The 23,811-nt window shown below is 36.2% G+C and overlaps 1 protein-coding gene across 1 annotated transcript; it reads left to right on the forward strand.

Annotated features, from left to right (window-relative positions):
* Nucleotides 1-5,709: 5,709 nt before the first annotated feature.
* LOC140234975 (proteolipid protein DM beta-like) lies at nucleotides 5,710-20,762 on the forward strand. Its single transcript, XM_072315012.1, has 7 exons — nucleotides 5,710-5,713; nucleotides 14,632-14,788; nucleotides 15,692-15,851; nucleotides 17,552-17,690; nucleotides 18,976-19,016; nucleotides 19,574-19,639; nucleotides 20,604-20,762. Exons 1-7 carry the CDS (start codon nucleotides 5,710-5,712, stop codon nucleotides 20,760-20,762), a joined length of 726 nt encoding a protein of 241 aa, XP_072171113.1.
* Nucleotides 20,763-23,811: the final 3,049 nt, after the last annotated feature.

Here is a 23,811-nt window from a genome sequence, read left to right on the forward strand (position 1 = left end):
TCGCGGGGGATTACGATGTGCTATTGACTTAGGATTTATCTGATATTATATTTTACAAGAGTTGATGGAACAATGTTGCTAAGTTATTGAAAATACAATGATTAATTTTTTTTTTTTATCCAAACGATTGGATAGAGCCCATATCCTTATTTTCAACCTATTCTTTTCATGTCAATCTTTTTAAGTATTAATACTCTAAAAAAAAGTATACGAGTTACAAATGAATCCTCACTTACATGAATTGTGAAGTGACTTATTATAGAGGTAAAACAGACGTAGAACTTGCAGTTGTTATGAAGATTAAGGATTGTCGGATGATGAGAGGGAATGATTATGACGTGAAAAATGTTCCACATTTCAAAAAAAAAAAACACCTGCTAATTTGTCTGTGATCAGTAAATATTCGTAAACACACTGACGTTTGTTGACATCGTTTTAATACGAAGATTGTCATAAAAAAACAATATCAGGCATTGTTGACATTTAGGTCAGGTTGTCTTCATCAGTATACGCTTCAAGTACGTAACACTGTATGTATATTACTTTCTTCATGTTCTTTGTGAAGATTTGGCAAGCTCATTTATTATTCCTTTTGGGAAGATTGCTACGTAAGGAGCGGTGAAAAAAAGAAAGGTATTTTGATATTCATTACTTGTACAGAGGGTAGCTTAGAACGTTGTTGTGAATATTGTACAATTGTCTAGATAGAGTTGCAACTATTGCCCCGGGAAATAGGATGTTTAATGTTCCATCTTCGTCAATTCCCGCGTTGAACTGAATATTTTTGGTAAATTTACGCACCATCCGACATTTTTTTTTCACTTAAAGGAAGATTGGTACTGGAATTTTCCTCGTTATTGAATTTTCATATGGGCGTGGGGGGAGGGGGATATCACCATTCCTCGGGTAACATTTTGCCATGGTTGGTGTCGAGTATTGAATCTGGTTTCTTTCGTGTGGGAAATATCAAGAAGGATGCAATGTAGTGTGCAGGTTGGGATGATACTGTAAATCAAACAGTTAGCCCTTTTTTTCCAGTTCCTCGTGGCAGCACTTGAATTATCTAACTTTATTCGCATTAAGAAAATGTCACTGATGTGAAACTGTTAGTATTGGAAGCTACCAACGTAAAGTAGCTTGATAGTAGCTTTGTGTCACGTTTCTTCTTGTTCGAAATTATTATCAGGCGTCTTATATACCTCTAGCATTTTAGATGTGTACAACAGCAGTGACACCCCACACACGCCGAGTTCTCTTCCCAGTTTTATATACATGTATACCACCTCTGCGTCTACTGGACGCCTTCTTTGGTGTTACTGCATTCTCATCTTTCTTCCTTGTTTGGTAACCGCAGATTGATTAAACTCATTTATATCAAAATGCTATACCTTGCCTACGCCTTGTTTCATTCTTGCCTCTGTGAAAATTATACTTCTGTAGGGTCTTGTAATGCATTTCCCTTGTTATGTAGCTAAAGTGAATTAACCGTCTTAAACCACGTGCAAGGTGAAAAGTATTTATGGCATGATGAAAAAAGGGGGAATTGACAGCTAGAAATTTAGAAGTCAATTTAGATGTCAAATGATTAAACTTTTCATGATGTTTGTTCAATACACTGTATTTTGTTCTTGCTTACGAACTTCGTCTTCTTTCATCTGGCTTAATTAATTCTTAATTGAATCATACCACATTTAGAGATGCTTGTTGAGCTAGTGAGAATTATTCGGCGCTCTTCAAGTCAGGATTTCTATAAAGGATATTGCTCTAAAATTATGGCATGCATTATTGCTTAGACTGGTGAGATTCACACAGTGATGGCTGGTGATGTTTGAAAATTGAAGAAAAATGTCCACAAAATGTTGTTTTCTCTTGTTTCCGAGAGACATGCTATTTGGGGCGAGATAACAAAATAAACCCGAATCAAAGAAGCAAACAAGCATAAAGTGTAGGCCTATGCGTTCAAGATATTTGTGGCTATTTAAGTGCCTGCCAGTCTTTGAACTTTCGTAACATTTTTAATACGCTTTCTTGACATTCTTCGTGGGCAAACGAAACTCTCGTTGGAATTGCATTAACAAAAATTAGGGAACTTAACGAAGGGACATGTTATCTTGAATACTGAAGAAACCCCCCCCCCCCAAAAAAAAAAAAAAAAAAAAAAAAAAAAACAACTCGTTCAACCAAATGAGTTTAATTAAGACCAATTGATGGGCCATGCAAATGTTGGTGTATCTGACAAATTCGTAAAAGACAAGAACTATCATGACGTCTTTTTCAGCATCCATTGTATTAAGGGTGACGTAATACATTTGTATCGATTTCAGTATTATGAGGACTATGAAAGGTCGTACGTTGTAGTTATTGAATGATTTTAAAATTGATATTGAACATAGGACGTAACACACATACGTATTGTGCTTTCATGACACCAGAAAAAATAACAGCATCGGATCAGACCAAATGTTTGAAAAATTACCTCGATGCCAATCAAAATTTAAATTCCTAAGCACAACAATTATAAAACAGTGACAACATGTATTTTTGTATTGTCTTACTGCTGCGAAAGGACAAACACGTCGATAAGATTGAGATCCTAGATCATGATTAGGTGTATAAACAAAGTGCTTAAATTTTGAAGAAAGAAAAGTGAACGTCTTGAGACGTCCAAACTGAAATTTAAACAATGTTAGGATTTAGAAGTTATAATTGAACATTCGTTCAGTTGAAGTTTCATTGTTACAATGTAATTTTCAGAATTATTGTAATTGATAAAGAAACACGCTGTAACTTGCTAGCTGAATAATTTATTCTATTTTTGTTATTACATGTACATGTATGTTGTTTCGTCTTGTCTTGTATGAAGAATGAAGGATTCTACTACTTGGCAAATGGTTATTCGGATCTACCTCAAAAGGGGCTATTGCGTATATACAAATGTGCCCTGTATTCTGTTTAGTTTACGATATGACAAGTCGTCTGCAACAGGTAACTTTTTTGAATACTGTAATGCCAGTCCGCCTCATTTTGAGGAGTAAGTATTCAGTCTATAGTTTGAATCAGAACAAACATGGTTAGGGTGAAACATAACGAACACACTGGAGATATCTGAAGATTCGTGTGTTTGTCGATGAATATGGTATATCATTCTACAGTATTTTAATGTTGACCTCTAGGCAGATGTCGGTACACTGTATTGTCATGCTTGCATTCATCGTGATCAGACACAAAACAATCATGTAACGATAATTACAGGTGTTAAAGGACAAGTTCACCTTCATAAACATAAGGATTGAGAGAATGCAGCAATATTAGTAGAACACATCAGTTAAAGTTTGAGGAAAATTGGACAATCGATGCAAAAGTTATGAATTTTTAAAATTTTTGTGTTGGAACCGCTGGATGAGGAGACTACTAAGGCTGGTGATGTCATACGAGTACAACAGTATTAAGAAAATGTAAAGAAAATTCAACATATTTTCATTTTTTCGCATAATAAAAGAGCACTTGACTTGACTCTTTCTAAAGGCAATGGGAATAATATTACCCATGTCAGTAAAGAGTCAAGGGAATGTGAACTTTTTTCAAAAGATGAAATTTCGTGAAATTCTCTTTATATTTTCCTTATATTGTTGTACGCATGTGACATCATACACTGCAGTAGTCTTTTCATCCAGCGGTGACTGCACAAAAACTTCAAAAATTCGTAACTTTTGAACGTGTTGTCCAATTTTCCTCAAACTTTCAATGATGTGTTCTACTAATATTGCTTCATTCTCTCAATCCTTATGTTTATGAAGGTGAACTTGTCCTTTAATAAATATCACAAGCAGCTCACTTTTTGACATACGTGTACATGTAAGTTGTCAACACACCACAAGTTGTCAAATAACTTACTAAATAAGCACTTGAATACCTGAAAAATCATGTCGGTTGGTGAAACACAAATTCCTCGACGTGGTGTAAAATTGTGCACTTAGGACGATTTGTGTATCTTTAAAGGGGGACTTGGGCAAGTATACATGTATGGATTCAGGAAATACAGATATATCTAGTAGTGGAAGACACCAGTGACTTTTTTAAAACTAAAATGATCCGATGGCCAGAGTGATCAATTGTCGTCATTGCTAGACGGGAAGACTTCAACAATTCGAAATATCAAAATACAGTGTATAAAAGAAGATATGAATATAATTCCGTCAAAAGTATTTGTTTTGAATGAAAAATATACAATCTTTTGACATATTACCAATATAATTTAAGGGCAATGAGGACGGTCAAGTGTTTTTTTCATCATGCTAGTCAAATAAAAATAAGTGGACTTCACTTTATCATTTTCGTCATAATTTTTTCAGCTACCGTACACCTCACACTTATTGCAGTAGCCTAGTAACGACACATGGAATTAACAAAAACTTTGAAAATTTCTCCAACCTAACTGACGCTCAGTGTAATGATATTTCTGTTCTAAATACACACATATATCTGGAGGTGAATTTCCCTTCAAAAATCACTTAACGGAATTGTAACGGAAATAGGACGTATGACTGGAACACAAACACGCCCATCATAAACATCGTTTATATTCATCTTACATACACAGTGAGAGATAGACCTGCTGAAATCTTGCAGAGTTTGTGAACGTGATTGTTTACCTCCCGACTCCGTGTTCCTCGACCCCCACCATTAGACGGACCAAAGTCCAGGGGGACTCTAACTCCTCCTCTTATTCAAACACAGTTTGAGTGGCATTAATCAGCACAATGCAATGTGTCAATACATCGTAAGGGACTTGGCCCTTTCGGTGGACTGGGGTGTGGTAGTGGTTATGATAGTGGTAGGGAAATTCTTGAGCTCCGTATGACATGACCAATATGAGTTAGCAGGGAAACTGTGGTTGTAATCAAATGTGAACAATTGCATCATGAATATGGGGAATATGAGATCTCGTAAAAGCTTGGTATTCGTAATAAGCTTGGTATTTGTAATAAGCTTGGTATTTCCTATGTACTTTACTTGTGACAATTTAGTTAATTCCTGGTTAACCTTTTCACAGTGGTATGTCATGTCAGAAACCATATGTCCTAATAACAAAAAAGGTGACGGGTGTGTGATTGCCAGACGACCATAATTACGTCTGATATTACAAGACCAAAATAGTACAAAGGTTACAGGTGTGAGAGCTCGAGGTCCTATTCTTCAGAAAAATTTGCTCAAGGACAACGCACACTCCTGCATTTGACCCGCAAAACGCCATTGATACACACAGCCTGCGATTTGCCGATCAAGTTCTGATACGTACGCATTCTCATACGCACGCCCATTCTTACGACGGCGTGCGTAAAAAACTTCGTTTGCCGAGAAGCGGTCAGCAAGAAGTGACATGCAACAAACTTTGTCCACAGCCTCGTCAGTTAGGACTCCGTAACAAACCTTACGTGCTTGCAACGTTCCAGTGCGAGCAGGTCCGTATCTTCAACTCATTAATCCCTTTTCGAGGCAACTGTAGTGGACAAAAATACTCATTCTAACCACGAAGTGTATATGTGCTGACGAATACATTCATACGAAGCAGGAGCTATCATTACAAACGGATTGCCAAAGAGGTTTCTGAAGATATAACGCGCAGTTGGTGCCGGTGAATAGTTGTTGTACTACAAGGCGGAGACAGCCTTTGTTTTGGTATATTCAAGAAAGCGGGAGCTTAAGAAAATGGGTGAGTGTAGCCGTTTTGAGTGCCAAGTTTGTTTCCATCGCTGGGGTATTTTATATTATTGCCATAACATACTCTTTCTACCATTTTGTATGACACTCCTGAATCGAACATTAACACGTTTCTAATGACATTTGCAATGAACCGTTTGCCTATTTATATGACAGACAAGATAACAAGACAACTTATGACGTAATACGTCAGATAAGAGTAGCTTCATCACTGTCATGCTTCGTTCCATGTGCTTAGAGCTTGAAGTCATCGAATCCGGTAATACCAACCCCTTAACTAACACTCCAATTTAGATTTTAGGATAATGAAATACATGCATATTTTCACATCACCTAAGACTATGTTTAATTCGATTTGATGTAATGTGATTTGATTTATTGGTTTCTGCTTTATCGTAGTACATGCACATTGCTGTACATATATACACAATATTGTACCATATACATAGTACCATACATATCATAATGATACACAAGTTATTTACAAAGTAGTTTTGTCTCCACTGTCTTTACAACGCGTAACAAAGTTATCAGCAATGCAATGGATATATAGCTTAAGATTTGCTTGTAACCTTTATACGTAATACATGATAGACAAAAATAGAAGGAAGGGAAGTATATAAGCTCCTTCGATTCTATGGTATGTCATAAAAGCAACGCACAATGACTAGTTTCCTAGCAACTGGGAGAAAAAGAGATAAAAGACTGAGGCAAAGAGTCTATAAAATGCGTGATCCTGAAGAGAGTTATTATGTTTCTGTGATGTATCTATCTTTTGCGAAGTTTAATTCAGCGAAACGTAATTCTTGCGGGCATAGTACCGGTAACTACGGCGTGAGTTTCATTTTACTTGGAAGAAGATGGATAAGTGTTCCTGAATTCCAGTCAATGAGCCAGCTTGGTTTTCAATCCTATTAGGTCGAAATATACCATATCTTGATTCCAGGGTGCTTGTCTGAGACTATAGTGTGATAATGTGCACTATACTTGTCCCACGAGTTGTTATCGTCTTTCGAAAATTATAAGAGAACTTCTGTTCCGCGGTGATTAGAGCTCACAAATCCCTTTGATATTGACTAAAGTGCAACCGACTCTTTACTGTTTCTTTTCACCACTCGGTTAATCAACTTCTACTGCATTGCGGTTTGTTTTCTGTAAGACAATGACGTACGTGTTCTAGATTCACAAGTCCAAAGAAACATTTAAACTCGTGTAATGTGAATAATTGGAAGAGGAAATTTGTGTACAGTAGCCATGGAAACGGATCTTGTGAAGGAACGTCATACGGGGACAGAGACAGAGAAGGGGGGGGGGGGGGGCGGGGAGGGGCGGCGTGATCCCAGGCAGATTTTAGGAAGATCGAGCCGGATTGTAGGGAACCATTCGAGGAGACGCAAAACTTGCATCTAACCGCATTTTTCCTGCCCGAGAGACCTGCAGAATTCCAGTCGAAATTTGTACCAGAAGCCTAATAAATGTAGATCCCTTCACACTGAACTATCATTATTATCATTATAGCAGTGACTATGACAGTGACCATAGGGGTAGGGGTGAAAGCGAAAGAAAAAAAAATGGGGGGGGGGGGTAAGACGGGGTAAATGGGAACGAGCATGAAGTAGATCGAGTCAATATGTTTGTCCCCTTTAACATGTAAAAGGGCACAAACATTAAAATACAGCATAAGAAGTAACCATCACCAGTTGTTTACACAATCATGGAGCCTTTGACTTGGACTGTACGACGTTACTGACCATAAACAACAGACAATTTCCTAAGTTGATAGCAAGAACCTCTATCAATATCAAATCAGACAGGAGTGATTTTAGTAACATACGTAAGCGCATGTCAATCAGTTGCAATACGTAAGCGCATTTCGAAGGTCTCAACACACCACATATTATTGATTATAATGTTATGATTTTCCAGAATACAGGGGAAAAATCAAATCCAGATTTACGTGCACTCATATGAAGTTAATGAAAGACAGTTTGTACTTATTACTTCAAATATGTCTCAAATTAGAACATTAGACAGTGTTAGAAATATGCTCACAGTGCGTGCATCTAATCCTTGCACGAGTTCGTGAGAGAAAACGAATCTTCGAATGTCCTGGAGATTTCCCTAGAATTGAATTTTAGCTTTAATTTGCTGAGTAGACCACGTCATTTAGATAAGGGACTTTCATTCATTATGCCAATTTAAGGAGAGAACAGATGGCCAGCGTGAAATGGACATTTAGCAAGAGGTAGCCTAATTAGCCGCTAGCGAGTGTACTTGATGAAGGATTTGGCGGTATTAAAGACGTTCGCTCTTCTAAAAAGTGTTTTCACTTTTCTAGCATAAAGAAAGGGCACTTGGCTTACCTCTTTCAAAAAGCAGAGGAATTATATTACCCTTAACATGTTAGTAACAAGTCAATGGAATGTGTACTTTTCACGAAAAATTTAATATTGGGGAATTCTCCTTACATTTTCTTTACATAGTTACATAGTTATCCATACATGACGTCACGAACTGTATCATGGTCTTCTTATCCAGCGATGCCAACTATTGAATCGATTGTCCGATTTTCCTCGAACATTCTTTGATGTATTCTACTAATCATTTTGCTGCTTTCACTCAATCGACAGTTTTATTTGGGTTCAGGCTTTGTGAGCTTCCTTTTGTGATTAAAACCATTCCTGGTCTGCCTTCTCTTGATATTTCTTCAGCTGTGTTTGCATTATTATTATTTTTTTTTCTGCATTACTTGAGCGTCATAAGGCACTTGGCAGGATAGGTGCGTGTAGTTAAAGGACAAGTTCACCTTCATTAACATAAGGATTGAGAGAATGTAGCAATATTAGTAGAACACATCATTGAAAGTCTGAGGAAAATCAGACAATCCGTTCAAAAGTTATGAATTTTTGAAGTTTTTGTGCAGTCACCGCTGGATCAGAAGACTACTGCAATGTATGATGTCACATACGTACAACAATATAAGTAAAATATAAAGAGAATTTCACAAAATTTCATCTTTTGAAAAAAGTACACAGTCCCTTGACTCGTTACTGACATATGTTATGGGTAATATTATTCCCATCGCCTTTAGAAAGAGGCAAGTCAAGTGCTCTTTTATTATGCGAAAAAAAATGAAAATAATATTGGAATTTTCTTTACATTTTCTTTATACTGTTGTACTCATATGACATCACGAGCCTTAGTAGTCTCCTCATCCAGCGGTTCCAACACAAAAATTTTAAAAAATCATAACTTTTGCATCGATTGTCCAATTTTCCTCAAACTTTCACTGATGTGTTCTACTAATATTGCTACATTCTCTCAATCCTTATGTTTATGAAGGTGAACTTGTCCTTTAATTCTTACTATAATCGTTGTGCGCCAATGTGTTGAGAAAGATATGCTCAAGAAAACGAGTTATTGACTGAACTGGGTGTGCGCCGATATAAGATAGTTAGTTTGATGGAGGAATGTCTAAACTCAATGTGCTATGCTTCTGTCAGCAAGGATTTCCGACTCGTTCTTCAAGCTGCCGTTTTATTTCCAACGGGAACAACAAAAGGGGCAATAGTTTATGTAGATAATTATGTTGGTGTGTTTTACAGCATGGTAAACATATAATAACCACATGCACAAGCTATCTATTCTAGTACATGTGTAACGACATGATTTTGTGAACAATGACCATATGAGCTATAGCCAAGTGTTTTTTTTATTGCTTGTCGTATTTTATCTCTCGTTTCTAATTTTCCACGAGTTAATAATCGACAGGACGCCACCATAAAAGAGCCACTATCAACCTCGGCTATGTAAACCCTGCTATTTAATTCACCTGACACAAATTAGATTTGAAACAGTTTAGTCCCGTAACATATATATATATATATATATATATATATATATATATTATGCGTGGACACACGGAACTACATCTCGGTTTCTTTTTAATTATCATTAATGCAGAATAATGACCACAAACAGACGGATACTCATAGTTAATAAATGCTATGTGGGAGTCAATAATTGTTCTAAATTTCACAATTTATGGCAGTTTTGGTACGCGGTTGTTTACTCCCTTTATCAATATGAATAGGGCTCACCATAAATGTAGGATGCAAAGTGTGGTTCCCTCCCATTTTATCCTGGGCGGGGGGGGGGGGGGGTGGGTGTTACATGGTAGGCTCGACTAGTTGTACTCTCCCTTACAGAACACCTTTGTCTCTTCTCTGTCAACGAATATAACATCCCTGATTAAGTTAAGCCGAAATAGGTTGAGACAGAATGGCTTTTAAGTAGTTAGAGTTAAGTCTTGAATGATTATAGCATTCTACATGTTTTGCACAGAGCGGTAGCCCTCCACTCCCTTTAAAGTAAGTTTTTTTTCTGTTCTATATGTAATCATATGCAATCTTTTGCAATTCTTGATATAGTATTTGTTACGGGAAAGCAATATTCATTTACAATTTTGACTGAAATCACCAGCGAATAAATAAGATATGTAAAATTGCAAGTATCCATTGATTCGAATGAATAAATATAACAAATAAACAAACAAGAAGCGAATGACAGAAATCAATCGAGGGCGGAAGTGCAAAACGGGAAGAAAATAGATTACTCAGGAACAAGCGACAGACAGCATGATCTTACCATCCCTTTTCACCTTCCTTCTTCCCGTTCTTAGTTTAGTTCTGACTTCATTTTAAGCTACGTTTGACACATCTTGCATGAGATAGATGACAGGTCTCCACATGATATGTAAGACTCTAACTTCTATCTACATGTAGTCTTAAAATGGTGTTCGGTAAATACAGATAGCTATTTCTATAATATCATTTTCCAAAGTACAATATGACATCAATGAATAGTGTGAAATCACACAAACAGAATGAAAATGAGTTCATTAGAATCTGACTATATAGGGTAAGAAAAGGTTCAATACGAGATATTAAAGTTGCGCCATTTACGAAATAGAGATAATAGTCTGAACTATACAACAGCAAATTACAAGAGACGATAATGTACTTTTATTAACTTCGTGGACGAAAGGAATTAAGTGACTTCAAACCTCGCATCCTCGGCAATTATCATTGCTATAGGTTTCTACTTTCTTATCTTTATAGAAAATCTGGTCAAGATTTGTGAACATGTCAATGGAAACCTTTATACTAGACAATGACGTTATGCATGTATTTTATACATTTCAATTCTTATTCTTACTTCTTTTTTCTTATTCATATTCTTATTCATTACATTGTTGTTTTCATTATTGTTACTTTTGTCATCATCATTATTTAGGAATAAGAATCTTCTGCAAAGCCACAATATAATTACTTTGTGATTATGCTCGGAAGAGCAAACCGTATGTGTGGTCTGTACAAGCAAAACATGATAAGCATTCAGCACAGCTCCACCAGACGGCCATGAAGATTCCAAACAAGATTAGACGAATTTAATGACTAGGAGATGTTTTAATTGTCTAGTTCTTGGTCATGAGATGAGTTGAGATTTAATTTCTCCGGATTCAGCAAAAGTGACAAGGATCATATATCTCAAATAACATTTTCGTAAGACAAATCGGAACATCACAATTGCATATCGTGTTTTAACTGGCAACCTTGGGTCCCGTTCGTCGTCCCATATAGAATTTACAAGAGAGGTTCATCAATTTAAAGTCACCAACAGAAGGGAGTGACTGCTTATACAGCATACTATGTACAGTACACAACTATATCCCCACCCCACCCCCACCCCCCCCCCCCCAAAAAAGAAAAAGAAAAGAGAATACGGTCGGATTTCTGCATTGATAGCTTTAAATAATATTGTATATGATTAAACTGTTTGAATGATATTGCAGGGTCTAATAATATAACATCTTACGTGCATTTTGCGAAAAACTCCATTCAGTTTGGTTAAGTGATTACAGAGAAATGTGGATAGTTGTAAAGCATGTCATGGGTCTAATTCTTCCAAGTTTAGCACTTGGTTCTCTTCCAACTGCTGATAAAAAAAAAAAAAAATGTGTAAACACAATGGACAGAACTTGCAGGGAAGGGATTCGAGACATGCTCTACAAAGATCCTCATTTCTCTTTGACAACTGAAGCAAATCAGATGGGGTTTTCTGTACGATGTGGGTAATAAGTTGTAGTTTCATACCCTGAAATTGTATTTAGATTGGTTCACTGATTTTAAAGTCATCGTTGCAAAGGGTCCTGTCGTTTTGTTTTGTCTTGTTTTTTGGACATACGGTATAACCGGGATGAGAGTCAACCCGATCTGTGATGTTTGAAGAGGGTTCATGTTTATTTGTGGGCAGCTATGTTGACTGAGCTCCAAAACGACTGTCAAGTTCAGGAAATTTCTTTTTTTCTTTTTTTTTTCCCGCAAGCTAACTTTAAATGACGTCACGTGTATGTAAGACTTCAGGCAAATACGCAATTCTTCATCTCAACTCGCATATACACCAGTGGTTGATGATTCAGACATTGACAAATGTGTACAAAAGCATTATGTAACGTTCTACCTTTGCAAAGTACCACTCCGCTATAGACTTGAACGAAGTTAATGAAGTTCCATGGCCGCCAGGCATGTTTTCATGCTATCTGAGGCATGAGTGTGCTGAAATCTAGTAGGGCGGAACCACACCATAAGATGACCAAAACAAAAAACAAAACCACGACGACTTTGAATGCAGTTTGGCCCTTCGAACCTGTGATATGGACAGCTGTGTGGCGCGATAAACCAATTCCAACTTATTTGATTCATTTTATACCCGTGAAGACACATTAGATGAATTTCGCAATAACCATGACCCTTAGCGGAGTGGGCGTATACCAGTTCAAAACAAGCGGGGAACATTATATTTTGGCACAGACAAGAGTCAAATAAAATCTACAAATACATTTTAACAACACAAAATATATTCCAAATACAATATGCCAATTGATGTATTTCCTTTGGCGATCGTTAACAATCGCCCTGTCACTGTACAGGCATGCTAACCTGGAAACATTAAACTGCACATTACTTGAATATGAGACCATTCTTAAGCATATAATTTTCACACAACAATAGATATATAATGTACTCTTACAAATGAATTGCACAAGGATTGAACAATCATCCCCAAGCATTCCCACTGATTCCCATTGATCAGTTACTAGCCACATCCGTTTTAACTCATTCTGTGCGAGAGGTTTTTGACAGCGAGTATTAGGTTATGGGTTTACTGTGCCAGTTTGCACCAAAAACATACAAATTTTTAATCATACAAAAAAAAAAAATGACACGGACAATGAACACTGCCATTCAACTGTTTAATCTGTCAGGGTTTACTTGTGTACAGAATGTACGTAAAATGTGGTCCAAATTCCCTTTAACACAAATATTTATCAGCAGAAGACACGCCCTTGTGTTCAAAGGTCTTAATACACACTCTCTGCATTGTTTCCTTTGTTCTTTTCTAATTTGGGACCTTTGAAGTGGTTAATGAAATTGTTTGTTGTTCTGAGTTGACACAACATTGACAATTAATTGTGATATTTGTTTTTTATATCTATCAGGGTTGCGTATCATTGTAACGAGCATCTGCCCACAAACCAGAAAGCATGTGTATAATTATTAACTCTTTCAATATGGTTTTCCGCTTAAAGGCATTATTTTCCATTTGCAGATGAAACAAAAACCCAGCTTTAATGCTTCAAAATAGTTCTAAAATGTGAGTTAGGGATAGAAACAACCAATGTAAGAATTTGAATCAATGTAATCAATGTTGATTATTGTAAAATATTGAAAATGTGAACAATAGTAATAATAAGATCGTTTCAAGTATAAACCATCTACAGTTATGGTTTATCGAGAAATATAGTGATATCTCCTTAAATATTGTAGGCTTTATTGCGAAATCTTTATATGGTAGGATGTTTTGTGATACAACTGGCCTACACATATGCCCCAAAAATGTGAAAACTCAAACATTTTTTTTAAATCGCTGCTCCGAATGGTAAACAATAACTTTAATGGTATGTTAAGTCTGCCTGTACGCCCCGAAGGCGTTGCTATTCTTTTTGATAATGTACATAAACATTATAAGAGATTATGGTGTATGCAAGAAATCTGTACTTTGAAACTCTTTACTTGTGGTATTAATGATACGAGCAGAAGAAATTATGTATATATTTACTAATCGTAAATGTATTTTAGTGTTTACTTTTGAAATAATTTTCGTAATCTACAGTGTCATTAGAACTAGTAATGCATTGATGCATTGATTTTGGTATGTTATTGGTGGCACTTTATGTATGCTGAACACAGATTGATTTGAATTCAGAGTGTTTGTCACTGCACATGATTGCCAGAATATTTAGCTGTAAAAAGACATACAGTGGAAATGAAATGTTCCGTTTTTCAATCTTTTTGTGGATTGAATCATGTACGCTAGAAAGTATGCGTGTAATCAAAAATTACGTTATATGGTTTGAAAACTTTTATAAATTTGATAGTGATGGATAATGACGTGGAGTGAATGGATTACTTTATTTTCATATAAAAGAGAGTAAACCACACACACACACACACACACACATGCATGGAAAGAAAAGTATGTTAAAATAAATCAGTTATAAATTGTTATGAATGGATTGTGCCGCTAAGCATCGCAATTAATATTATGACGCTACTTCACTAATACCATTGTAAACTGAGCATTACGTTTATCATCATTGTCGGGATAGTTTTGTATATTCATACGAATCTTTCACCTAATTCATATTTTGTAACTTGTGCAGGATTGTATTCTTCTTCATGTTTTTCTCTTGAGAAATATGATAAGAAATTGAAATTGAAGTATACGCCACCATGATATATATCTATAATTATTTGCTTGTATTCACTCATCTTGATTTTCGTGCAGGTTGTTGCCGTGACACGGTTCCTATCGGTTCGCTCTGCGGCGCCATTCTCCAGTGTGTGGGCGTGGCCATGTTCTGTAGCTCCGCCATCTTGGGCTTCAACGAGGCACTCACACTCTTCGATAATGACTTGGATGCGAAGAGCGACTTGGATAACATGTAAGTTACTTGAGATGTCGATTCCATCGTGACATATGCTTCTGCGACAATTGCTCCCATGATAAAATATCTGCATGTTATGGCAAACATAAATTCTACCCACAAACAAAACCCTAAACCTAATCTTAATCCTCACATCAAACTAAACCTAAAACCCTATCACAACTAAACCCCAACTGTAAGTCCTCGGAGAAAATAACGCCGGAGCAATTATTGTTCCATATTCCACATTTCATACAAGTTTTATATTCCATTTGATTTCAGAAGAAAAAGTGTTTAACACAACAGTCAATTTGAAACAAAATTGCCCAAATGTAAGAGGACATAATAACTGACGTGTAATAGGAGGAACCTACTAAACAGCAAAGCTTGTAGGATGTAGGTTTCAAAGATATAATACAGGCTTTAAGTACAATAAAGTTTACGAAATGTACAATGTTTTGTATGATGTTAATGGTTAAACTTGAGGTATTAAATCATACAGGACTACTACCTAATATCTTAGTATCAAAGGGAACTTCCATCCTATGTTGCTTTACATGAAAACAGAAAAATACGAGTGAAAATTGGGGAAGTTTAGACTCATTAAAAAAGTTGTGGCTTGTAAAAGTTCAGAGAGTAAACAGATTTGGCAGCTCCGTGTTAAACTTATTTTTGAGAGGTACACTGTTTGTTTTGTAATCATAATTTCACTAATTTTGATTTTTCTCAAATATTTGGGCACAGACAGAACTTATCCACTGAGGAGGACGCGCAAAACCATATTAGTCTTACTCTTCTAAGAAAAGTTCTCAAGAAATTTATCTCTGGAGAAGAATAGAAATGGGTGAATTTCTGTGTAATTACTGAAATCATATGTCATGTGGCATAATTTGTGGCACCCTGTTGTTTGCTCTCCTACAGCTTGAGCAGCGTTGAGATTGGCGTATATTGCTGGACGGCCTTTATGATGGTCTGCGCTATAGTATCCCTCTTCAACGCCTTCATGGTGACCGCACAGACGAGCAGTCGTAACTACGAAGAGGGAAAGATTTGCTGCAGTTCGCCCGCCTGTGTTGGCTTGGTGAGCTACGGATGACTTGGTTGGCAATTTTAAAGGAGTATATATGTATATATATATATATATATATATATATATATATATATATACATACATACATACAGCATATGCATATGCATATTTTTGCTCATTTTTCATATTATTGTATTAATATATATATATATATATACATATGTATATATATATACATATATATAAATATATGTATATATATTCTCTTATGTAAATTATAATAATCATTTAGATAATGAGAGAGAGAGAGAGAAAGAGAGAAACAGGGACAGTGACAAAGACAGAGAGATAAAGGGGAGGGAACAGATACATACAGTTAACAACAAAATTATTCATACCCCTGAGAAATTATTAGTTTTGAGCAAATTTCTTACAAGTGAAGGATCGAGTGATGGTGTAGTGATGGTGATTGGGTGTTAAATTTTTACTCTTATTTGTCCTCTATAAATTAACATTAATTCCAGTTTCACCTCATTTGCATAACAATAGAAATGTTGAGATATACATCCAATCACCATCGCTCCATCCTTTACTTGTAAGAAATGTGCTCAAAACTAAAAATTTCCCAGGGGTATGAATAATTTTGTTGTTAACTGTATGTATCTGTTCCCTCCCCTTTATCTCTCTGTCTTTGTCACTGTCCCTGTTTCTCTCTTTCTCTCTCTCTCTCTCATTATCTAAATGATTATTATAGTTTACATAAGAGAATATATATACATATGTTTATATATATGTATATATATATATACATATGTATATATATATATATATATATATATATATATTAATACAATAATATGAAAAATGAGCAAAAATATGCATGTACACATGTAAATGATTATAACCATATAATATACTTTCATAACATTTATGTACATACGTCTTAAAATTACTAGCACAGCAAAAAAAAAAAAAAAAAAAAAAAAAAAAGGATGAAATGCTCTTCAATACTTATTTGAAGAGTTTAGTAAGCATACCAACCTTGTTACTTGTCAGGATGCGGTCAGACGCCTGCCTGACTAAGCAGAAACAGATAAAATTCGACACATCATTACAAAATCTAAAGGATGTTATGGAAGGTTGCTGGAGGTGTAAAACATCTACCAGAGCTGTCTACCAGGTATACCTCCCGGTATCAGGTCTATAATCAAAAGTGCCTCAGTGTTTTAAGTTGTTACCAAATGTTTACATTTTCACTGTCAATGTCAAGAGCTTCGACCTCACTTCCATTACGTCAATTTGGATGCACCCCAGGCAACAGAGCTGATGAAAATATTGGGGAAAAAACCCCAAGAGGCTTCATTAAAATGATAAAAGAAAGTCTCTCTTTGCTAAAATTGTGAAACAATAAAATATTTTTCAAAATACAAGATGTAAGTTTGAATTTATGTAGGACCTACTGGAAGTGTGGCATGAAAGAAAAAATAAACATCGGTTCATTCTTCTTCTGTCCACGACAGGCCGGTGCTTGGTTCATAATTGTCCAACAAAACAAAACAAAACAAAAACAAAAAGCAAAGAAAAATGCTTAGAAGGCTATTACATACTTTATCATAGATAAAGTTTGTCAAAAGCAATTATTATGACCGATGAAAAAAAAAATCTAAGAAATCCACAGATACTTGAACAATCGTCTGCTTTCTATTTTAACTAACCCTTTGTTTTCTTTTCCCTCTCTCTCATGTACACAGTCTGTCTTCTTCAACGTCGTCATCCTGATTATTTGGATCGGGATTATGATTTTATCCACTGCACCGGTGACATTTTCACTCATCATCAGTGCTTACCCAAATATCACAGGCACAACCACGGTTGATTTCCGTTACTATGGTAAGTAACCAGTCATCATGCCCCCTTTGTTAGTGTATTCGTTAGTTGGTATTAACCAGTTATAGATCACAACTGGCACAGCGTGATTATGGGATCCATTTTTGTTCACATTGCTTTCCGCCAAAAGTTTGCCATGATATCATCCGCTTGGGGTGGACTAATGGATTGATTTGAATACGTCACTGAGATCTTCTGTTTGTTACCATGTAGCATGAACTTTGAGTTCATTAGACGAGGCAACCAAAGACGTAAGATAACGCTTAGTACAGTCCTCGACATTAACGGTGGCTCGGTGGCCCAGGGCCACTAGAAATTTATGTCGGGCCACCAAATTCCCCCCCCCCCCTCCCAAAAAAAAAAAATATATATATATCTTTTGGTGGGCTGATTGTGCGGTTGAACTTTAAAAATGAATTCTAACATTTCCCTTTATTTCGGGCCACTTTATTTCTTTTGGGGTCCGCTAAAGTTTCGAATTCAAAGATTTTAAAGGGAAAAAAAAAGTTAATGTTGATCCCCGTTTATATCCAGTTATGAATCCCTACCGAAGGACTGGGCAATGAGGATGAAAGTGCCCTGCCTAAAAAATAGTTTACTGCCGCTGCTGTCAATGGACTCGAACCTGATATCTCAAGACCTGAAAGTCCGTGTTCGTATCCACTGAGCCAGAACAGGTCCTACGTAGTCACAGCCTGTTTTACTGCGAATTAGATTATAATGTGGCGATTATACTTTATTTGAACTCTGCAAATTTAAATGTTTGGCTGCACATGCCTCTAAATCTTTAATTAAACCGTCAAGTACCAAAGCATATAAAGGACATTTTCCCGCATTCCTTCTTATTCTCTCTGAGTTCCTGGACCTTCTTGAGTCGTCTGAAGAATCGCATTATGACGTAACTCGTTGCGACAAAACGTATTGTGACGCAATGTAATATGCTATAATGTATCATGATATCGTAACATTTGTATAACATTGCAACATTATAAAATACGTATCGTAACTGCGTAACATCGTATCACAGATTATATATCGTGACATATGTGATTGTTTAGTGAATAATACGATATTGGGCTCACAAAATAGTATAGCCACACATACGAAAAGAACAACACGAAACACGTATTTGTTACTTTTGTGATTTGAATCGAAGCTTTGTTCCAAAGTTTTGTATTGAGATATATTATAATTTTGCTTTGTTTTACCGTAAGTAAACAACTGCTCTTTCTTAAGTGTGGAAAACGCACAACAGACCTCATAAACAAGTTTACCTTCTTTTCTACAGGATTCGACAACACAGTGGAAGTCGAGGATTTGGAAGGCATTGTAAGTATCCAGTCTAGACACTCTGCATATTTTCAGTCTTTTCTCTTCATTATTTCGATGTATTGTCATTGATGGATAAGACCTTCATTTTCACAATGTAAAGAAGTGAAAACATCGTTTAGACATACACAGCAAGAGATCCAGTGGTAAATTGTTAGAATTCACCACTGGATATAAATAAACAAGATAAGATTTTGCAGGAACGCTGTGCTTAATAGTACAAAGCAGTGACGCATACATTACTTTTTATTGGCCTCGTAACAATTAACATCAAATTAAACATGAAATATTGTAGGCAAACAAAGATTGTAATGTGGTGAGACAATGTTTAATGGAAAATATGATGTTTGAGCGTTGCTTGAAATCTTATTTTTTCCAGTAATGTTTTACTCTTGAAAGGATAGCAGAATAGATTTCTCTTCTGTTGTATGACTATCGTTGCATTGTACCTGGATTGACATTAATGAGCAAATATCCGACAAGAAGAAAGCTGTTTTTTTAATGAATGATAATATTCCTCACAGTGTAACAAATGTTTCTCATTTTAATCACTTCAGAGCGGCCAGATGATACTTCTCTTTTCATTGACACTTGGTGGCGCTTCTCTTGTGACTCTTGGAACGGTGAGTATATATTATATCATTACACAATATGTCTACAAAATTCGAGCAATAAGATATAACAATGTGATCATGAATACATTCATATTATCTATTCATTCATTTATTGACACTGTGATGGCGTGCTTTATATCAATTGACAACTATCCATCTTTATCCCAACTGAACCATGAATATTGATAAACGTCAACACTGCCCAAGGGCTGATATATGTTACACCAGTCATTGTTATTTTCTGTCATTTATGCCCCCTCCCCCCCCCCCCCCCCGCTGTTATGACGACATAGTTAGGAAAACGTAACAATAAATTAACCTTAAATGACAGAGGTCGTAGAATGCAGTTTGTCATTTAATTCGTCGACCAATGTTGTGTTGTGTTTTGCGAAAAACATTGGTATACCGTATGTCCCCTCCCCCCCCCCAAAAAAAAAAAAAAATACATCGGGACCTTCCGCAGTGATAACTTTAAAGATAGAGAATCAATCCAAATACAATTTCAGGGTATGAATCTAAAACTTATTACCCACATCTTACAGAAAACTCTATCCGATTTGCTTCAGTGGTCGTAGAGAAATTAGGATTTATGTAGACCATGTCAGGTACCCTTCCCTCCAAGTTCTGTCCATTGTGTTCACACATTATGCAGTTCCAAGAGCATCCAAGTGCTAAACTTGGAAGAAACAGACCCATCTGCAAAATGTAGCTGAGATGTTATATTTTAAGGCCCTTAAATAGCAGTCAGACAGTTTAATCATAATTATTGGGAGTTATCAATGCGAAAATGCGCTTGTAATATGTTTGTTTGTTTTTTTTGTGTTGTTGTTGTTGTTGTTTGTTTGTTTGTTTGTTTGTTTGTTGTTGTTGTTTTTTTTTTTGGGGGGGGACATACTGTATAGTTGCTTTCAATCAGTCCCAATTTATTTGGTATGAAGTGAATAAAAAGGATTCGGTTTCATGTCATTCACAGGTGGAGACGTTGGCGTGTATGACCAGTAACTGGGTTCACCGAACCGTCGGAGACAAGTGGCAGAAATACGCCAATAAGAGAAAACAAGAGGAGAGGGAACTCCACGAGATGACGTCCTACAAATCATCGGAACGACTTGCACAGAGCCTATACTATTAGCACCTCCAGCATGTAAAAAGACATTTTACTTTTTTGCTGCGAATGATGGATATTTCCAAAATAAACGTTGTAGATTATCGACAGCCTTTACGTGACATGGCAGTAATTTATTTCAGGGAAACTCTGTTGTTAGTATTGTTGTCTTTCACACAGTGAATGAAAAGGTATTTTCGAAAATTGTTTTACACTTGATATACAATCAATATAGATAGTTCACTACACGTTATTTTGATTTGTAACGTAACGTGTTACCATTCAGCATTTTAGACACGTCGCAGTATCTTTTACTCCGGTATGGTTGTCAGAATATAAAGACTACGTCACGTTCTGTTTATGATGTACAAAATAATTATGATCATATAAACACCAACAGTTGTCACCACTCAGTGTTGAATTACCATTTTGGTAATAGATATTGTATTGTCACCACTGGAGCTGACTTCACACTGTCCCGAAATATATAATTGACATAAGATTGCCACAGCAAAATGGCATTTTCATTTTCTCACGAAGTTAGTCCCGTACTTGGTCAAAAGCCAAAGATCTTTTTTGTTAGCACATCTCGTAAAACTTTACTGATGGTTATACGATGGCTTAAAGTGACTGTACAGTTCTGGTTGAAGTGAGGATTTAGCTTTTAACGTTTGGCGAGATATTCAGAAATCGCAAAGAGCATGCAATTCTAAGGGGTATCAAAAGTTTATTTGATGAAAATCGGTTTTGAAGTGGCTGAGATATCCAAAAACAAGGCCAAACAAAGAGATCCTAATAAAAAGCGTGGACTGTAGCTTTTTATTATTATTATCGCTTTTTTTTTTGATATCTCTGCCATTTGAAAACCAATTTCCATAAAATAAACGTTGAATCCATCTTAGAATCACTTGCTCTTTCATATTTCATAAGAGGTTTCTCATTATCTCACTTAGGAATGTTATGAACCTGAATCCCCACCTCAACCAGTATTGTACAGTTCCTTTAAAGATGCCATCACAAATGATCCGATGTTTATTCGATCAAAGTTAAATTGGAACATTTCTTTAATCTTGTGTCCATCTTTGCTCGACTTCGGGACAGTGTGAACGCCCCTGATCTCTAGCAGTGTCACTCTCTGACGCTCTATGAGCTCCATATTTCTCGTAGATCAGTGGTGACGCCTGCATTACAAAATGTCGCCATCTTGTGACGAATATTGATCACGTTCAGGCAAGACCGGATTTTAATTTCATCGTTGCAACATACAGACGAGCTTACTGATATAGGTCCATAAAGGTCAATGGACCGTTTTCCCTGAGGGTTTTATAGCAAGCTACTCAAATCCACGTTTTTCTTTGAAGTATGAAACTTGGAATCCACTTCAGCTGCCTCTGTTGTTGCTATGCTGGGCAAGCCAAGCAGGATTTCCGGTTGGCGGGAACAACCTCGTTACAACATTATTAGGGCTGTCTGTATATCGGTCATACGGCGGGAGCAGTCGAGAACAACAGTACGCTATAGTTACTTGTGTACCGGAAGTCATGCAAAATGCCACAGGCGTCGGGGAATTCTGTTCTCACAGTAAGAATACGTAGAATATTGAGGATGCACTTGCAACCTTCGGAAATAAATTTTCATGTCGACGTGCAGTGGTCATTATAGATGTCGACACAAATATTGAAAATTGATAAATGCATAACTTATTCTACCAAAATAACAACCACCAGGCGATTGTCAACTACACTGTATTTATACTGGCTTGTGAGATTGCTTTCGTATTTGTTACGATGTCTTTTTGTATTTTCATGCCGCATGCGCTATTTTCTTTGACCAAGTAGAGTAAACTTACCACAAAAAGAACCCCTTTTTTACAACAACAAAAAAAATCTTGCGTATTAATACTCTGAATTTCACTCTTCTTTATCCCGCCCCTGAATGAAATATTATGGGGTTTTTTCCCGCAAAAATACGGTATATCTATCATGGATAGACATCTATGGATAGACATTTAAGTTGTGCTTGCGATGTTTCGAATGTGCTTGTCCGAATCATAGAATTAAAGGAGACCTCCGGATGATTTTCAAATTTTTACATTTGAACATATATAAATTAGTTATACTGGGTACAGAGTTTCAGGATTTATAATGATTGGGATGAAAAATAAGAATGTTTTCGAAGTTTATAACAAATTGCAATGAACAAGGATGATGACATGGCAGTCTCACCATAAGAATGCATGAGATGTGGCTCAAGGAAGCAGCACAAAAGAAGAAGGCATGCATAGATTACACACAGGTGAGCTTGCAAGCATGCGGTATTGTAATGGAATGACACTGCTACATTTCTGAGATATGTGAGGCTCCTATGTTATCATCTTTGTTCAGTGTAATTTGTTTAAGGTTTTTGAAAGTACTGTTTCTCTGCTCAAGAACCACAATAAATTCTACAAATCTATACATGAAGCTGTTGATTTATGTACTACATGATGTGAAATTATGAAAATCGTCCGGAATGCCCCTTTACGAGCACTAATTAGTGCACTGCCACTCGATACTATCTTTAATACTGTGGAGGCAAACTTATGAACTTGCTATAAGCTTTCTTGTTACCCAGTAATGCCTTTATTCAATACCACTTTGTTTTATACAAAAAGAAACCGACAAAATTATGTGTATGTATGTATTTATGTATATGTGTATCTATGTATGTATCTTCAAGTTCAGCACCACGACAACGTTAAGTAGCATAGTCAAGTCGTGTTAACTCAGTTCCTCATAAGGGTCATATATTTTGTGTAAAGTAAACCATATCGATACGCAATATAAAGCCACCTGTAATAAGCACAAAGTCTGAGTGCTCTACGTTTAAGATTAGAACTAAATATCACACATGATTATCTCATCAATCAGTGTTTATTATACTGTACAGTAAGCGATATGTTTCAGATTCTGTTTTCTTCATGAATGTAAACATGTAACATATGAACACAGTGTTTTATAATATCATCGCGACACAGTGTACTTGGCCATAGGTCGTTTTTAGGCCACAACAAAAATCATAACATACCTATAAACAT

The sequence above is a fragment of the Diadema setosum genome, chromosome 11, assembly GCF_964275005.1.
Source record: "Diadema setosum chromosome 11, eeDiaSeto1, whole genome shotgun sequence".
Lineage (NCBI taxonomy): Eukaryota > Metazoa > Echinodermata > Echinoidea > Diadematoida > Diadematidae > Diadema > Diadema setosum.